Raw genomic sequence first — 14567 nt, 5'->3', positions numbered from 1 at the left:
TAAACCTACACCCTCTTGTTTTTGATACCCTTCCTATGGGATAAAGATTTTGACTACCCTTATCCATGCCTCTCAATCTTATGTACCTCCATCAGGTCACCCCTCAGCCTCTTTTACTCCAAGGAAAACAAGCCCAGCCTATCCAATCTCTCTCCATAACTAAAGTCCTCCAGGCAACACTACAGCACAGTACAGGCCCTTCAGCCCACAATGTTGTGCCAACATTTTATCCTGCTCTAAGATCTATCTAACCCTTCCCTCCCACATAACCCCCCATCTCTCTATCATCCTGACGAGTCTTCTCCGCACTCTCTCCAGTGCAACCGCATACCAAAGGAACCCAAGCACCTTTGCACTGAAAATTAATATCCTTAGAGATGCAACAATTAGGAAGGGAAATGTTATACTGGCCTTTATTGCAAGAGGATTTGTGTATAGGTGTAGAGATGCCTTGCTCCAATTAAGAGGGCCCTGGTAAAATTGAGTCTATAATATTGTTGTACATTGACATCACAGCCAAGAAAGCACACTGATGCCTCTACTTCCTCAGAAGGCTCAAAAAAATTTGGCATGACCCTGTTGACTCTTAAATTTTACAGACACACCATAGAAAGCTTCCCATCACACCTTGGTATGGCAACTGCTCTGCCCAAGACTGCAAGAAATTGAAGAGTTGTGAACACAGCTCAGTCTATCCCCTCCATAGACTGTCTGCACTTCCTGCTGCCTTGGGAAAGCAGCCAACATAATCAACGACCCTTCCCACCCCAGTCGTTCTCTCTCCTTGTCCGAAGCTGGTGGTACGTGCTTTCAAGCTCTTGTATCTGGATACAAGAGCTTGAAAGCACATACCACTAGACTCAAGGACAGCTTCTATCTTGATGTTATCAGACTCTTGAATGGACCTTTCACATTGCTAAAGATAAGTTCTTAACTTCCAACCTACCTCATTGTGACCCTTGCACTTTGTAGCTGCCACACAATATCCTACATTCTGTTCTTCTTTTTACTACCTCAAAGTAATTATGTACGGAATGATCTGCCCAGATGGTCCACAAACAAGAAGTCTCCCCCCCCCAATCTCAGTACACATGGCAATAAAATAAAAACAATTCCAATTCCTAAGGAAGGACACGTTTGCAACTGAAGGGAGTGCATTGATAGCTCATCAGATAGATTCCTGGGATTAATCCCAAACTAGAAAAGGGACAGAGATGAGAAGCAATTCCTTCATCCAGATCAGAGTGAGTCTTTGCAGCTCTTTACCCAAGTGAGCAATGCAGGATTATATTCATGGTAGGGACTTAAGGTTTTTTTTTAAAACAAGATATGAAGGGAACCAAAGGCAATGGGGTTAATGCAGGAAAGTGGAATGAGGTAGAAGATCAGTATGATCTTACTGAAAGGTGGCAGGGGGATGAATAATCAACTCCTGCTATGTTCTTATGGAAAGGACATGTTAAAAAAATAAATGGAAAATTGATAGAATGCATAGAGGAATATTATTTCCCTTGGTTGGGCAAATCAGAATAAGGGCAGGGGATCTTAAGTATAGAGCTGGACTGACCAAGAGTCTAGATTGTGAAATATGTCTTCATACAGAGTAATGCATGCTTTAGAGGTTAGAGGGGAGCAGTTTAAAGGTGACACAAGGGGCAAGTTTTTACGTAGAGGGTGTTAAGAAAGGAATGGAAGGATATAGATAATACACAGGAGGAGGACGTTTAGTATAAATTGACAGTAAGATTGGCACAACATTGTGGGCTGAATGGCCTGTTCCATGCTGGACTGTTCTATGTTCTATCTTCTAGAGTAGCTGGGGGTGGGGTCAGGGAAAAGTGTGGATGTTGGACACCAAAGGAAGACATGGATACATCTTCGTTGAGGTGGAATATCAAGGAATTTGGAACCTTAGTGGGAAACTGAGTGGACAGAGACAAGCCTTGGCCCAAATGGAAGAGTGATAGGACAGGTTAAAGGGCTGAACAGCCTCCTCCGTCCCTAGGTTCCCACTCTTGCCTCCGGTGTGCTCGCCGTGAGTGTCCTGGATCCCAGCAAAGATGTTGGCCAGACTGGACTTGCCCACTCCAGAGTCGCCGAGGAGCAGCACCCGGAAGATCCCAGAGCCGGAGTCGCTGGAGGCGTCAGATTCGGCCGAGTCGGACGACCAGCCGCCGCACTCCCCCTCTGCGGGCTGGCACGAGACAGAGTAGCCGAGCTTGGGTCTCCGCGGCTGGGCGGGGCGGGCTGCCAGCTCCCTCTCGGTGGTCAGGCTGCGGACAGGGTGGGCGCGAGGATGGGCGTGTTGGTGAGCCGAGGGCACGGGAGAGCTGGCACGTCTCTGCAGCGTGGCGTGGCCGTTGCCTCTCTGGGTGTTGAGGGTCATCTCAGCAAGACTGCGGAAAGAAGGAGGGGAAAGTAAGTGGCTTGCCCAGAAACAAGGCTGCCAAACCAACCTCGCCCCATAACCAAAGTCCTCCAAATCCAGGCAACATCCTGGTGATTCTGCAGATACTGGAAATCTGGAACAGTGCAGACAAAACGCTGGAGGAATTCAACAGGTCAGGCAGCGTCTATGGAGAACATTGTAGTGAGTCTCCTCTGCACTCTCTCCAGCGCAACTAGTGCCCAAAGGAAACTGAGTGGTATTGTACACCAATCACTGAAAATTAATATCCCTAGAGATACAACAAACACCCCTCCACACACAGAATCAATGATCCCACATAGAACAGTACAGCACAGCAACAGGCTCTTCAGCCCATGATGTCTGTGCCAAACTAAACTAACTCTTCTGCCTGCACATGATCCACATCCCTCCAGTCCCTGTCTAAAAGCCTCTTAAATGTCACTATCGCATCTGCTTCCACCATCTCCCCTGGCAGCCTGTTCCAGGCATCCACCACTTTGAATAAACAAAAACATGCCCCACACATCTCCTTTAAATTTTCACCTTAAAGCTTTGCCCTCTACTGTTTGACATTTCTACCCTGGGAGAAAGATGTTGACGGTCTACCCCCATCTATGTCTCTCATCAACTTATGAGCTTCTATCAGGCCTCCCCTCAGCCTCCACCGTTCCAGACAAAAGAACACTAAAGCAAGGCATCTTCCCCAACAACCACTGGTATTTTAGAGTCAGAGTTGTACAGCACAGATACAGGCCATTTGGTCCACCCCATCCATGCTGATCAATTTGCCTCCCAGAGCTAATCCCATTTGCCTGCAATTGGCCCACGTCCCTCTAAACCTTTCCTATCCATGAACCTGCCCAAATGTCTTTGAAACATTATAATTGTACCTACCTTCTACCACTTCCTCTGGCAGCTCATTCCATATACCCACCACCCTGTGTGGAAAAAAAATCTTTCCCATCTCACCTTAAATCTATGCCCTCTAGTTGTATAACCCCTTATCCTGACAAAGGAGACTGAGCAGTCACTTTATCTATGCCCCTCATGATGTTACACAACTAATGTCATCCATACTCCAGGGAATAAAGCCCCAGCCTACCCAGTCTCTCCTTATAACTCAAGCCCTTCAATCTCAGTATCATCATTGATAATCTTTCCTGCACCCTTTTCATCTTAATGACATCCTTCCTACAGCTGGGCGACCAGAACTGCACACAATAAATACGCCAAGTGTGGTCTTACCAACATCTTGTACAGTTGTAACATTATCGACTATTGCTTCTGTCTTCAGTTTAAAGCATGGTAACCCAAGTTAATGATCCATTGCCATAGAAAATCCCACCACAGCACCATTTTGGCTAACCAAACCAATAAACAATAAAACTACCAGATTGTCTTAAATAAAAACATCTGGATCACCACTGCCCGTCAAGGGAAGAAATCTGCTGTCGTTCACCGGGTCAACCTATTGTCACACAGCAGAATGTTGCCTCTTAAATGTCCCTGGGAGCAGCCCAGCACACATTTGGTTCACTAGTTCAAGGAGTCACCATTACCTTCCCCAAGGACAATCAGGGGTTGGATTGTCAATTAGACCGTGAACCATGATGTGTAAAAATATCCCATCTCCCTCTCGAGGGAATTGACAGGGGAAGAGAAAAAAAAAGTCACTGGACGAGGGTCACATGTTACAACTGTAATCGTCTTATTGATTAATCACAGTAATCAATGTCTTCCAATTAACTTAACGGATCTGAGATGAGGAAACTATTGGAGAGCTTTGGCCAAAGTCAGGCACTGTGCTATGGTTGTTACACATGCAGTCTGTCCTGTTAATAGGCAGCTTTAATCCTGTTAATAGGCAGCTAATAGATGGCCAGCCCTATTGTATCACACTCTAAGGTCAGCAGAACATTTGACAAGAGAGAGAAAGAATATTGGCCTTTCATCATCTCAGGACACTGCAAGGCTTTTCACTGTCAAAAAAGTACAGTTACTATTGTATGATGATTTTCAGAGCAAACCCCCCCACAAAACACTGGATGTAAAGGAGCAGGTGTGTTAATGTTGGTTGAGTGATAAATTTGCCAGTGACTCTGGAGGAGGACTTTCCTCATCTTGCTCAAAGTGGGATCTGTTGCATCCACTTGAGAGCAGGTGGATCTGCATTCAAGCATTAGCATCCTCAAGAGTGTAACACTCCCTCCAGCCCCCACACTGTTGCACTAGAGTGTTAACCTAGTGTGTTGTGCCAGTGTAGTGTAGCAGACCAAAAGATTTCAGGTAAACCCAAGGCTAATTATCACATCCATCAAAAAAAGGCTGCCTGGTCCATTGCTGGGTTACCCAGGAGATACAAGAGGCGGCTGATGCTGGAACCTGGAGCAACAAACAATCTGCTGGAGGAACTCAGCAGGTCGAGCAGCATCTGTGGGAAGGGAAAGCAATTGTCGATGTTTAGGGTTGAGACCCTGCATCAGGACTGAGATTGGAGAGGGAAGATAGCCAGTGTAAAGAGGGGAGGGCGAGCCAGGGGCTGGTAGGTGATTGGTGGATTGAGGAGGGGTGAAAGATGATGGTGGGGTGGGGGCTGAAGGTGGAGACGGGTGGAAGCAGACATGGGGAAAAACAAAGGGAGGCAGATGGAGCCAGACAGGGGAAGGTGAAAGTGGAGACAGAGGCTGGAGGTTGAGAAGCGAGGACACAAAGGCTACAAGCACTGGAGCTAAAAAAACTGCTGGAGGAACTCAGTGGGCTGAGCAGTGTCCGTGGACATGGTTAACCAACTCTTATCAGTCAAGCGGAACATGCAACGCTGGCCTGATGTGTCTGCACTCTTCCACAACATAACCAAACCAGCTACTTTAAAATAAACAACCAGCCATTGCATTATTTCCCTGCACTCAAACGTAATTCAATAACTTAATTTTTTTACTTATTCTGGAAATGCCCCATCACCTCATTTGAGTGCCATTAATCAAAGTTTGACTCCAAGCTGTCGGAGGTATTAGGATTGATGACCAAAAGTTTTGGGTAGGAAGTGAGAGATCGTAAAGAGAGAATCTTAGAGGAGCAAGAGGGATGGTTGGGGGGCGGGGGGGGGGGGGGGGGGTTGGTGCGATATAGAGGGGGAGTTTGAGTCTGGGGCACAAGCAACAATGGTGGAACAATATGATGATCAAGAGACCGCAAGTGGATGAGAGCAGGAAGGGAGAGGCCACAGAGAGAAGAAAGATATAACAGGCTTGAGAATGTGTGGGAATTTTAAAATTAGTGCTTTGCTGGACTAGGAGCCAATGCGAGTTGGCAAGGTGATTACTCCGGCCAAAATTCCATAATTCTATTCTCACAGTCCAAATAAAATAATCCAGTTGATTATCCATTCCCATCATCACTAAGATGCTGAATTGCGTCTGTTCTTCGTTTTCTCAACAGGGACTGCTGCTTTGAGATACCATAGTCCTCAATCTGGGATTTTCCCTGCCAATTTTCTTGAACACTCTTCAAAAATTTGCACCTATCAGAGGCTTCGTGACCTGTGAGGATACCCCAATGCACATTGCACCCAACCGATTATAACAAAGGAAACATAGCAACCAACTTATACACAACATCTCAATGCCCAATCTGTTTTTGTGACATTGATTGAGGAATATGGCCCAATACTCCAAAAATAACTTCTCAGCAATCCTTCAAAAATATTACCTTTGGATTTTTAAGATGGACTCTTGACCTCACAAGCTACCTCATTATGGCCTTGCACCTTATTGTCTGCCTACACTGCCTCTGTAACTAACACTACATTCTGTTACTGCTTTTCCCATCTCAATGCACTGATATGGTGAAATTATCTGTATGGATGGTATGCAAAACAAAATTTTTCACTGTACCTCAGTACATCAGAATAATAGTTAATGTTTCACCTTAAAGTCAGCATGTCTGACTGTACAGCATTCCCTCAGTATTGCACTAGGTCTGGACTGGGAGTTGAACCCATGACTTTCAGAGGTGAGAGCACAACGTGTTGAATCAAAGCTGGGATATCCTGTGGTTGTGAAAGCTGCTTTTTAAATAAAAAACCTTGCTTTCCTTCATTCACATTCAGGACAAAGGTACTCAAGACTGCACTCTATGCTAAACATTGGCTCACCAGTGGGCTAAAAAGATTCAAACAACCACTTTCAGATTCCTCCAGTATCTTCTTGTTTTTTTCCCATCTGGATTCCAGCATTCGCAGTCCTTCGTTTCCTCAACCACTTTCAGACATGTTTGTGCAGCACTTCTTATGGATGGACATTGATGGCAGCTTGATACGAATTAAACTGGCAACAGAATATCTTCCTCTTCCACTGAAGGTCCCATTTCCCCGAGCAAATGGGTCAAAAGCGAGGGGAGAGATTTAAAGTAGTTGGTAGAAGGAGATGAGACAAATATTTTTCCTCACCCAGAAGGTGTGGGAGTGGAACTCACTGCTGTAAAAGGTAGCGGAGACAGAAACTGATTAAAAGGCACCTGGGTGGGTATTTGGGGAGCCAGGACCTACAGGGCTACAGACCCTGTGCTGGGAGAAGCTTTAGCTGGGTAGTTCATTATCAATCAACACAGACATAATGAGCCAAATGACCTCTTTTTGCATTGTACTCTTCCTGTGATTAAATCAACAAACCTTTCCCACCTTAGTAAAACAGATCTGACCTCCTGTAATATAATTGGACTGGACTTTTTTTCCCCCCATTCAGGGGATGTGGGCTTTGCAGGCTGAGCCAGTGTTTAATTGCCCATCCCTAGTTGCCCTTGAGAAGGTGGCGGTGAGCTGCCTTCTTCAACCGCTGCAGTCCTTGAGGTGTGGGTGGACCCACAGTGCTGGTAGGGAGGGAGTTCCAGGATTGTGACTCAATGACGGTGAAGGAACGAAGATATCTTTCCAAATTGGGATGTTGTGTGGCTCAGAGGGCAACTCCCAGGGGGTGGTGTTCCCTGTGCTTTTGCTGCCTTGTCCTTCTAGCTGGTAGAGGTGGTGGGTTTGGAAGGTGCTCTCAGAGGAGTCTTGGTGAGTTGCTGCAGTGCATCCTGTAGATGTTACACACTGCTGCTACTGTGTGTCGGTGGGGGAGTGAGTGAATGGGTGTGGATGGGGTGCCTATCAAGCAGGCTGCTATGTCCTGGATGGTGTCAAACTACTAGAGTGCTGTTGAAGCTGCACTATTGAACGGTCCCCTAGTACAATAGGATGGATTCTTGACCTCACAATCTACCTCGTTATGGCCTTGCATCTTATTGTCTGCCTGCACTTTCTCTGCAACCATAACACTTTATTCTGCATTGTTATTGTTTCCCTTGTACTACCTCAACACACTGTTATAATGAAATGATCTGTGTTGTCAGCATGCAAGACAAGTTTTTCAATGTACCTCAGTACATGTGACAATAATACAAGATACCTTTATTAGTCACATGTACATCGCAACACACAGTGAAATGCATCTTTTGCGTAGAGTGTTCTGGGGGCAGCCCGCAAGTGTCGCCACACTTCCAGTGCCAAAATAGCATGCCCACAGCTTCCTAACCTGTACGTCTTTGGAATGTGGGAGGAAACCGGAGCAGCCAGAGGAAACCCACGCAGACACGGGGAGGATGTACAAACTCCTTACAGACAGCAGCGGGAATTGAACTTGGGTCACTGGCGCTGTAATGGCGTTATGCTAATCGCTACACTACTGTGCCTGCCCAAACCAAGTTAATTTACCATTCAGGCAATATAGAACAATACAGCACAGGAACAGGCTCCTCAGCCCATGATGTTGTGCTGAACTACTTAAACACCTAACTAAACTAATCCCTTCTGCCTATACAATGCCCTAATATACCAATTTGGTTTGAATCCTAGAGTATCGTTAATAATCAGTGTTTCCAAAGAAAATCCTTATTGGAAGCAACATTCTTAAAACCACCAAGGAGATAATGAACAGGAGGTTAGAAAGACCTCACCCATCCCCACTTCCATTTAACATTATTCATACCAATACACCACGACTTTTCTTGTTACAATTCCCAGGTGCCAACAAATTTATTTGGTTGGGTTCTGATCTTTGAAAGACTTGCATATGGAACTTCACTGAAAACCCAAGTATACTGTACTTGCTGGCCTGTTGAATCACCCAAGGTTTACTGATCTATTTTGTCAAAGGCAGTGCTGTCTCTTCCATTTCAAAGGCATCTGTACGGACAGCAGCACAATTAGTGGAGCAACTGCCTCACAGCTCCAGTGTTCTGGGTTCAATCCTGATCACTGCTGCTGTCTGTGTGGAGTTTGCACGCTCTCCTTGTGACCGTGTGGGTCTCCTCCAGTTTTCCTCCCACATCCCAAAAGATGTGCGGGTTGGCAGGTTAAACAGCCTCCGTAAATTACCCTTAGCATGCGAGTGAGTGGTAGTTGATGGGAATGTGGGGAGGATAAGGAGACACAGGAGACTGCAGATGCTGGAAAACCTGGAGCAATCTGCTGGAGGAACTCAGCAGGTCGAGCAGCATCTGTGGGAGGAAAGGAATTGTCGATGTTTTGGGTTGAAACCCTGTACTGGGGGAATAGAATGGAATTAGTACAAATCCCTGCCACGTGTACATCTTGTGGGGTATTGGCCACGTCTTAACAGTAACGCGTTCACCACCTGGTACCCCTTCCAGGCGGTATGCCTCCTCAACCATCCATTTGATATCTTATCATTCTTAAACTCTCTTACGCCGGAACCTTGATATATCTGTGCTGCCCAGCGCACAAATTCTGCAGATCTCCAGTCAACGTTAAATTTGGCGACTCGCCCCTCACCATCATCCAGTTGTATCCCCCTCTCTGCCACATAAGAAATGAAACTCTCGGAGAGAGGTTGTAAAAATCACATTATCTGATATATCGCACTCCTTTATCACGGCCAGTCCTTTTAATTTTTCAATGACAGCATTGTATGAATCTATGGCTCAATGTTGATGTTCCATTTAAATCAAGAGTTAGAGCTTGTCTTTATATTAGTTATCACATGGCTGAACTATTAAATAAAAAATACCAAATAATACATTGCAACAAGCTTTTAATAATTCATTCCTCACTAACAAGTGTGATATTACCAAAGCCAGTCAGGAGGACCTCATACAGTCAAATGCCAATTGCTTTGATCCCTTTTATCTGGTAATTTGGCCCCATTCCCTACAGATTAATTAGAGTAAGCACTGATCTTCTCACAGATTCTGAGATACCTGCCAAAGCTCGGACCCTGGCGTTTAATGACGAGAAGGATTTGCCTCAATTTTTTTTTAAAAAAGTTCCCCTGTTTGCAGAGACGTCCAGCGACTCGGGAGCCCCCACTCCCTACCGGTCTCCCTTTTCACCTTGAACTCCAAACCTTTGGGCTTCGGTCTGTGTGAATGGGTGGGAATATTTTCCATACCCCCCACCTCGTAAAACCTTTTAGAACTCCCCCCCCCCTACTTTAGATACCGTTAAGCCTCCTACCAGCATTTTGTGGAAATTAAAAGATAAACATTTTTTCTTTAACATAAAACGAGTCTCACTTTTCAAACTGCATTACCGGCGAGACGTGCTTAGACAAATGTGCAAAAGGCAATGCTTTTTAAAAAAAAAACTTTATTCTGATCCCCAGAGGCAACACAGCTACCGCACCATCCACCGCCCCCTCCTCTCTACAAATGTTAAACAGCACCAGAAGTTTGTTTCAGGACGGAAAAAATGACTCAATCGGTCAAAACTCTGGAGAGCAACGTTTTCTGATCAGTTCTAACCAGAGCCAATCTTTCCACACACAGCGGCGATTAAATGTTTTACAACATTTACACTTTGCAAGGAATGCTTAAGGTGTGTCTACTTACAGCCCGAGTTAATCCACTTGCTTCAAAGTTTCTGTACGAGTTTTGTTCTACTATTGAAGCTGCTTGTTTCACTGAACACCTCAAAACATCCTGATTCTACACACAACCACAGCTGGCCTGTTTTATACCCTCAGTACGGTGCATGACATCAGGGTTGACTGAACGTCAGTGGCCGGCACGTGTGTTTGTTGTAAGCCGTCCATCCGTTCCCCTCCTCCAGAGAACGAGGGTCCCCCTCTCTCGATTTCCCCAGTTCAGGAAGTGTTCACTTGATCAGGCAACGCAGCAGAGAGACCAGGGAATGCTAGTTTGCAATGCAAACGATGCAAATCTCTCCGGAGGTGGAGCCACACTCTCAGCAATGAACGGGGAGGTGTAAATGAGATGGAGCCAAAGACACTTGCATTTGTATAGCTCCTTTCACGAGCTCAGGACGTCCCAAAAAGCTTTGCAGCCAATTACGTGCCTTTGAAGAGTACTCATCTTTGTAACGCTGGAAACACCAAAGCCTCATCTGTGCACAGCAAGCTCCCACAAACAGGAAAGTGCTAATCACCTTCCTCAATTCTCATGAAGGTCTTCGACCTGAAACTTTGACTATTTCTCTTCCCACCCATGCTTCCTGGCCTGCTGAGTTTTTCCAGGATTTGGTATTGGTATTGGTTTATTATTGTCACCTGTACCAAGGTACAGTGAAAAACTTGTCTTGCATACCATTCGTACAGATCAATTCATTACACAGTGCATTGAGGCAATACAGGGTCAAAACAATAACAGAATACAGAGTAAAGTGTCACAGCTACAGGGAAGTGCATTGCAGGTAGACAATAAGGTGCAAGGTCATAACAGGGTAGATTGTGAGGTCAAGAGTCTATCTCATCATATAAGAGAACGGTTCAATAGTCTTATCACAGTGGGATAGAAGCTGTCCTTGAGCCTGGTGGTACGTGCCCTCAGGCTCCTGTATCTTCTGCCTGATGGGAGAGGGGAGAAGAGAGAATGACCTGGGTGGGTGGGGTCTTCGATTATGCTGGCTGCTTCACTAAGGCAGCAAGAGGTAAAGACAGAGTCCATGGAGGGGAGACTGGTGTCCGTGATGCACTGGGCTGTGTCCACAACTCTCTGCAGTTTCTTACAGTCCCGGGCAGAGCAGTTGCTGTACCAAGCTGTGATGCATCCAGATAGGATGCTTTCTATGGTGCATCAATAAAAATTGGTGAGGGTCAAAGGGGACATGCCAAATTTCTTTAGCGTCCTGAGGAAGTAGAGGCACTGGTGAGCTTTCTTGGCCATGACGTCTATTTTATTTCAGATTTCCAGTGTCTGCAGTATTTTTTTGATTTTGATTTTTTTTTACCCTTCTATAGAGTTGTGTGGTGGGATCTTTCACTAGTATGGGAGAGCAGCCAGAGCGAATATTTAATGTCTCTTCCCAAAGATGCCAAACTAGCCTCCCCTCCCTGGATTCTGTCCACACTTCCCACTACCTGGGAAAAGTAGCCATCACAATCAAGGACCCCTCCCACCCAGTCATTCTTTCTTCTCCCTCCTTCCATCTGGCAGAAGGTGCTAAAGCTTGAGAACACGTACCACCAGGCTGAAGGCAGCTTCTATCCTGCTGTTATAAGACTCTTGAATAGACCCCTTGCAGGATAAAGGTGGACTCTTGATCTCTCAATCTACCTTGTAACTGCACTTGCTCTGTAATGGTAACTGTAACACTATATTCTGCATTCTGTTGTCACTTTCCCCTTTGTACTACCTCGATGTACTGATGTTTTGGAATGATCTGTATGGATGGCATGCAAAACAAAGTTTTTCACTGTATCTTGGTAGGTGCCAATAATAAACCAATTACCAATGGTAATTCCGACAGTGCGGCACCCCCTCGGTACTGCACTGGAGTGACAACCAAGAGTTTCGCATCCAGAACACTGGGGTGGTACTTGAACCCACATTGCGTGCAATTCTGGTCGCCCCATTCCAGGAAGGATGTGGAGGCTTTGGAGAGGGTGTGGGAGAGGTTCACCAGGATGATGCCTGGATTGGTGGATATTAGCTATAAAGAGAGTTTGGACAAACTTGGGTTGTTTTCTCCGGAGCATTGGAGGCTGAGGGGAGACCTGATAGAAGTTTATAAAATTATGAGAGGCAGAGATAGAGGCAGAAATGTCAAGCACTAGAGGACGTGCATTTAAGACGAGAGGGGGAAAGTTTAAAGGAGATGTGCGGGGCAAGTTTTTTGACACAGGGAGTGGTGGGTGCCTGGAACAGGCTGCCAAGGGAGGTGGTGGAAGCAGATATGATAGTGGTGTTTAAGAGGCTGTTAGAGAGACACGTGAGTACACAGGGAATGGAGGGATATGGATTGTGTGCAGGCAGAGGAGATTTAGTTTAATTCCGTATCATGTTCGGCACAGACACGGTGGGCCGAAGGGCCTATTCCGGTGCTGTACTGTTCTGTGTTCTATTGCCCAAAGTTGCCACCCAGTGAGACACAGGAACAGAACCCAACCCACCAACCATCTTCATTATCCTCATCTGCTTTGCTGCAACACTTTCTGCTCCACCAGGGAAGAAACATCCCATAAGTCACTGTAACAGGGGCTGGGGGCACTGATGAGTTCTTCTGTGAGAATCGTGTCCATTGTCCTTCCAAGGGTCACACACCAATCTACATCAGAAGGTTGTGGGTGAAGTCCTACCCCAGAATCAAAAGCCAGTGACATTGCTAAACAGGAGCAATACTGTTGGAGATGACATCTTTCAGATGTGCTATTTAATAAGTTCCATCTGTCCTCTCACACAGCAGCTCCCTCCAGGCAGTACACTGAAACAATGCAAGGGGATTATCCTTGACATTTGGTTCAATATTTATCCCAGCCAACATTGCCATTTCTCCAGTCAGTATCACAACGCTGCTTATCGGAACCTCCCTGCACAAATTGGCTCCTGGGTTTCAACATTACAACAGTGACTACAATTCGAAAGTAGTTCACTGGCTACAAGTTGCCTTTTGAGTCTTAAGATGGAGAAGAGGTCTGTATAAATACATTCAATACCTGCCTCAATCTTAATGCCAAATTTTGCCAAACTCCTTTCCATGAAGATTTCTTGCTTTTCTGATAGAACTATTCTTTCAAATACTTTTATTTTATCTTAAATGGAAATTATCTAAAAGGTTTATCAATTATTAAAGGGAGATGTTTACCAGTGCTTAAATTAACTATGTGTTTGGCTTCACTTTAGAATGAATGTATACAAAAGGAAGAGTGTTGCATTGTTTCTGTTAAATCTAATATTTTTAAATTTGATCTTGTGATATAGGAGATGTTGATGAGGTCAGCGTGTAAACACAGCTCAGCACATCACGGAAACCAGCCTCCCCTCCGTGGACTCTGTCTACACTTCTCGCTGCCTCGGTAAAGCAGCCAACATAATCATAGACCCCACCCACCCTGGACATTCTCTCTTCTCCCCCCTCCCAATGGGCAGAAGATACAAAAGCCTGAAAGCACGTACCACCAGGCTCAAGGATGGCTTCTCTCCCATTGTTATAAGACTATTGAACAGTCCCTTAGTATGATAAGATGGACTCTTGACCCAACAATCTACCTCGCCATGGCCCTTGCACCTTATTGTCTGCCTGTACTACACTTTCTCTGTAACTGTAACATTTTATTCTGCATTCCGTTATTGTTTTCCCTTGTACAATCTCAATGCGCTGATATGTTGAAATAATCTGTACAGATGGCATGCAAAACAAAGTTTTTCACTGTACCTCGGCACATGTGACAATAATAAACCTATAAAAAATAAAAACGATAAAATTGCTGCTCACTGTTTGCACTGCAGAAGCGATTGTTCTGTTCTTTGAACACTGGCAGGCCAGGGTTTGTTCAGGAGTTCGACAGTAAAGATTCTGTTTCGATGAAGGAACAATGATTTTCAAGCCACAATGAATCCATCTTATCGTACCAGGGAACCGTTCAATAGTCTTATAACAGCGGGAGAGAAGCCGTCCCTGAGCCTGGTGGTGTTTCTGTTGCTACCCTGCTTTTCCTTAACAGAAGGACAGTGAATTAAGTCTTCAAATAAACTTCAACTTATCTTTGCAGCAGGGATGAAAATCTGAATCTGGGCATGGAAGCTTAATGGTTAAGCTACTGGTTAAATATCTCAAGGTCTGGACCACTGAACCAGAGACATGAATTCAAATCCCACCATGGACGCTGTGGAATTTAAATTCAAGGCACTAAATTAAAGTGGAATC

General features: G+C 45.3%; 1 protein-coding gene across 1 annotated transcript in view; it reads right to left on the bottom strand.

Annotated features, from left to right (window-relative positions):
• rem1 (RAS (RAD and GEM)-like GTP-binding 1) overlaps nt 1–10503 on the bottom strand; it is a 29826-nt gene extending 19323 nt beyond the window's left edge. The window contains exons 1-2 of the mRNA XM_052031451.1: nt 10295–10503; nt 2020–2396 (exon numbers count right to left, since the gene is read on the bottom strand). Of these exons, the coding sequence (XP_051887411.1) occupies nt 2020–2386 (367 nt within the window). The 5' untranslated portion in view covers nt 2387–2396; nt 10295–10503. The remainder of the gene's footprint in view (nt 1–2019; nt 2397–10294) is intronic.
• Between the last annotated feature and the right edge of the window lie 4064 nt (nt 10504–14567).

This window comes from Pristis pectinata, chromosome 16 (assembly GCF_009764475.1).
Source record: "Pristis pectinata isolate sPriPec2 chromosome 16, sPriPec2.1.pri, whole genome shotgun sequence".
NCBI classification, from domain to species: Eukaryota; Metazoa; Chordata; class Chondrichthyes; order Rhinopristiformes; family Pristidae; genus Pristis; species Pristis pectinata.
This window is presented reverse-complemented; position numbering and strand designations above follow the sequence as displayed.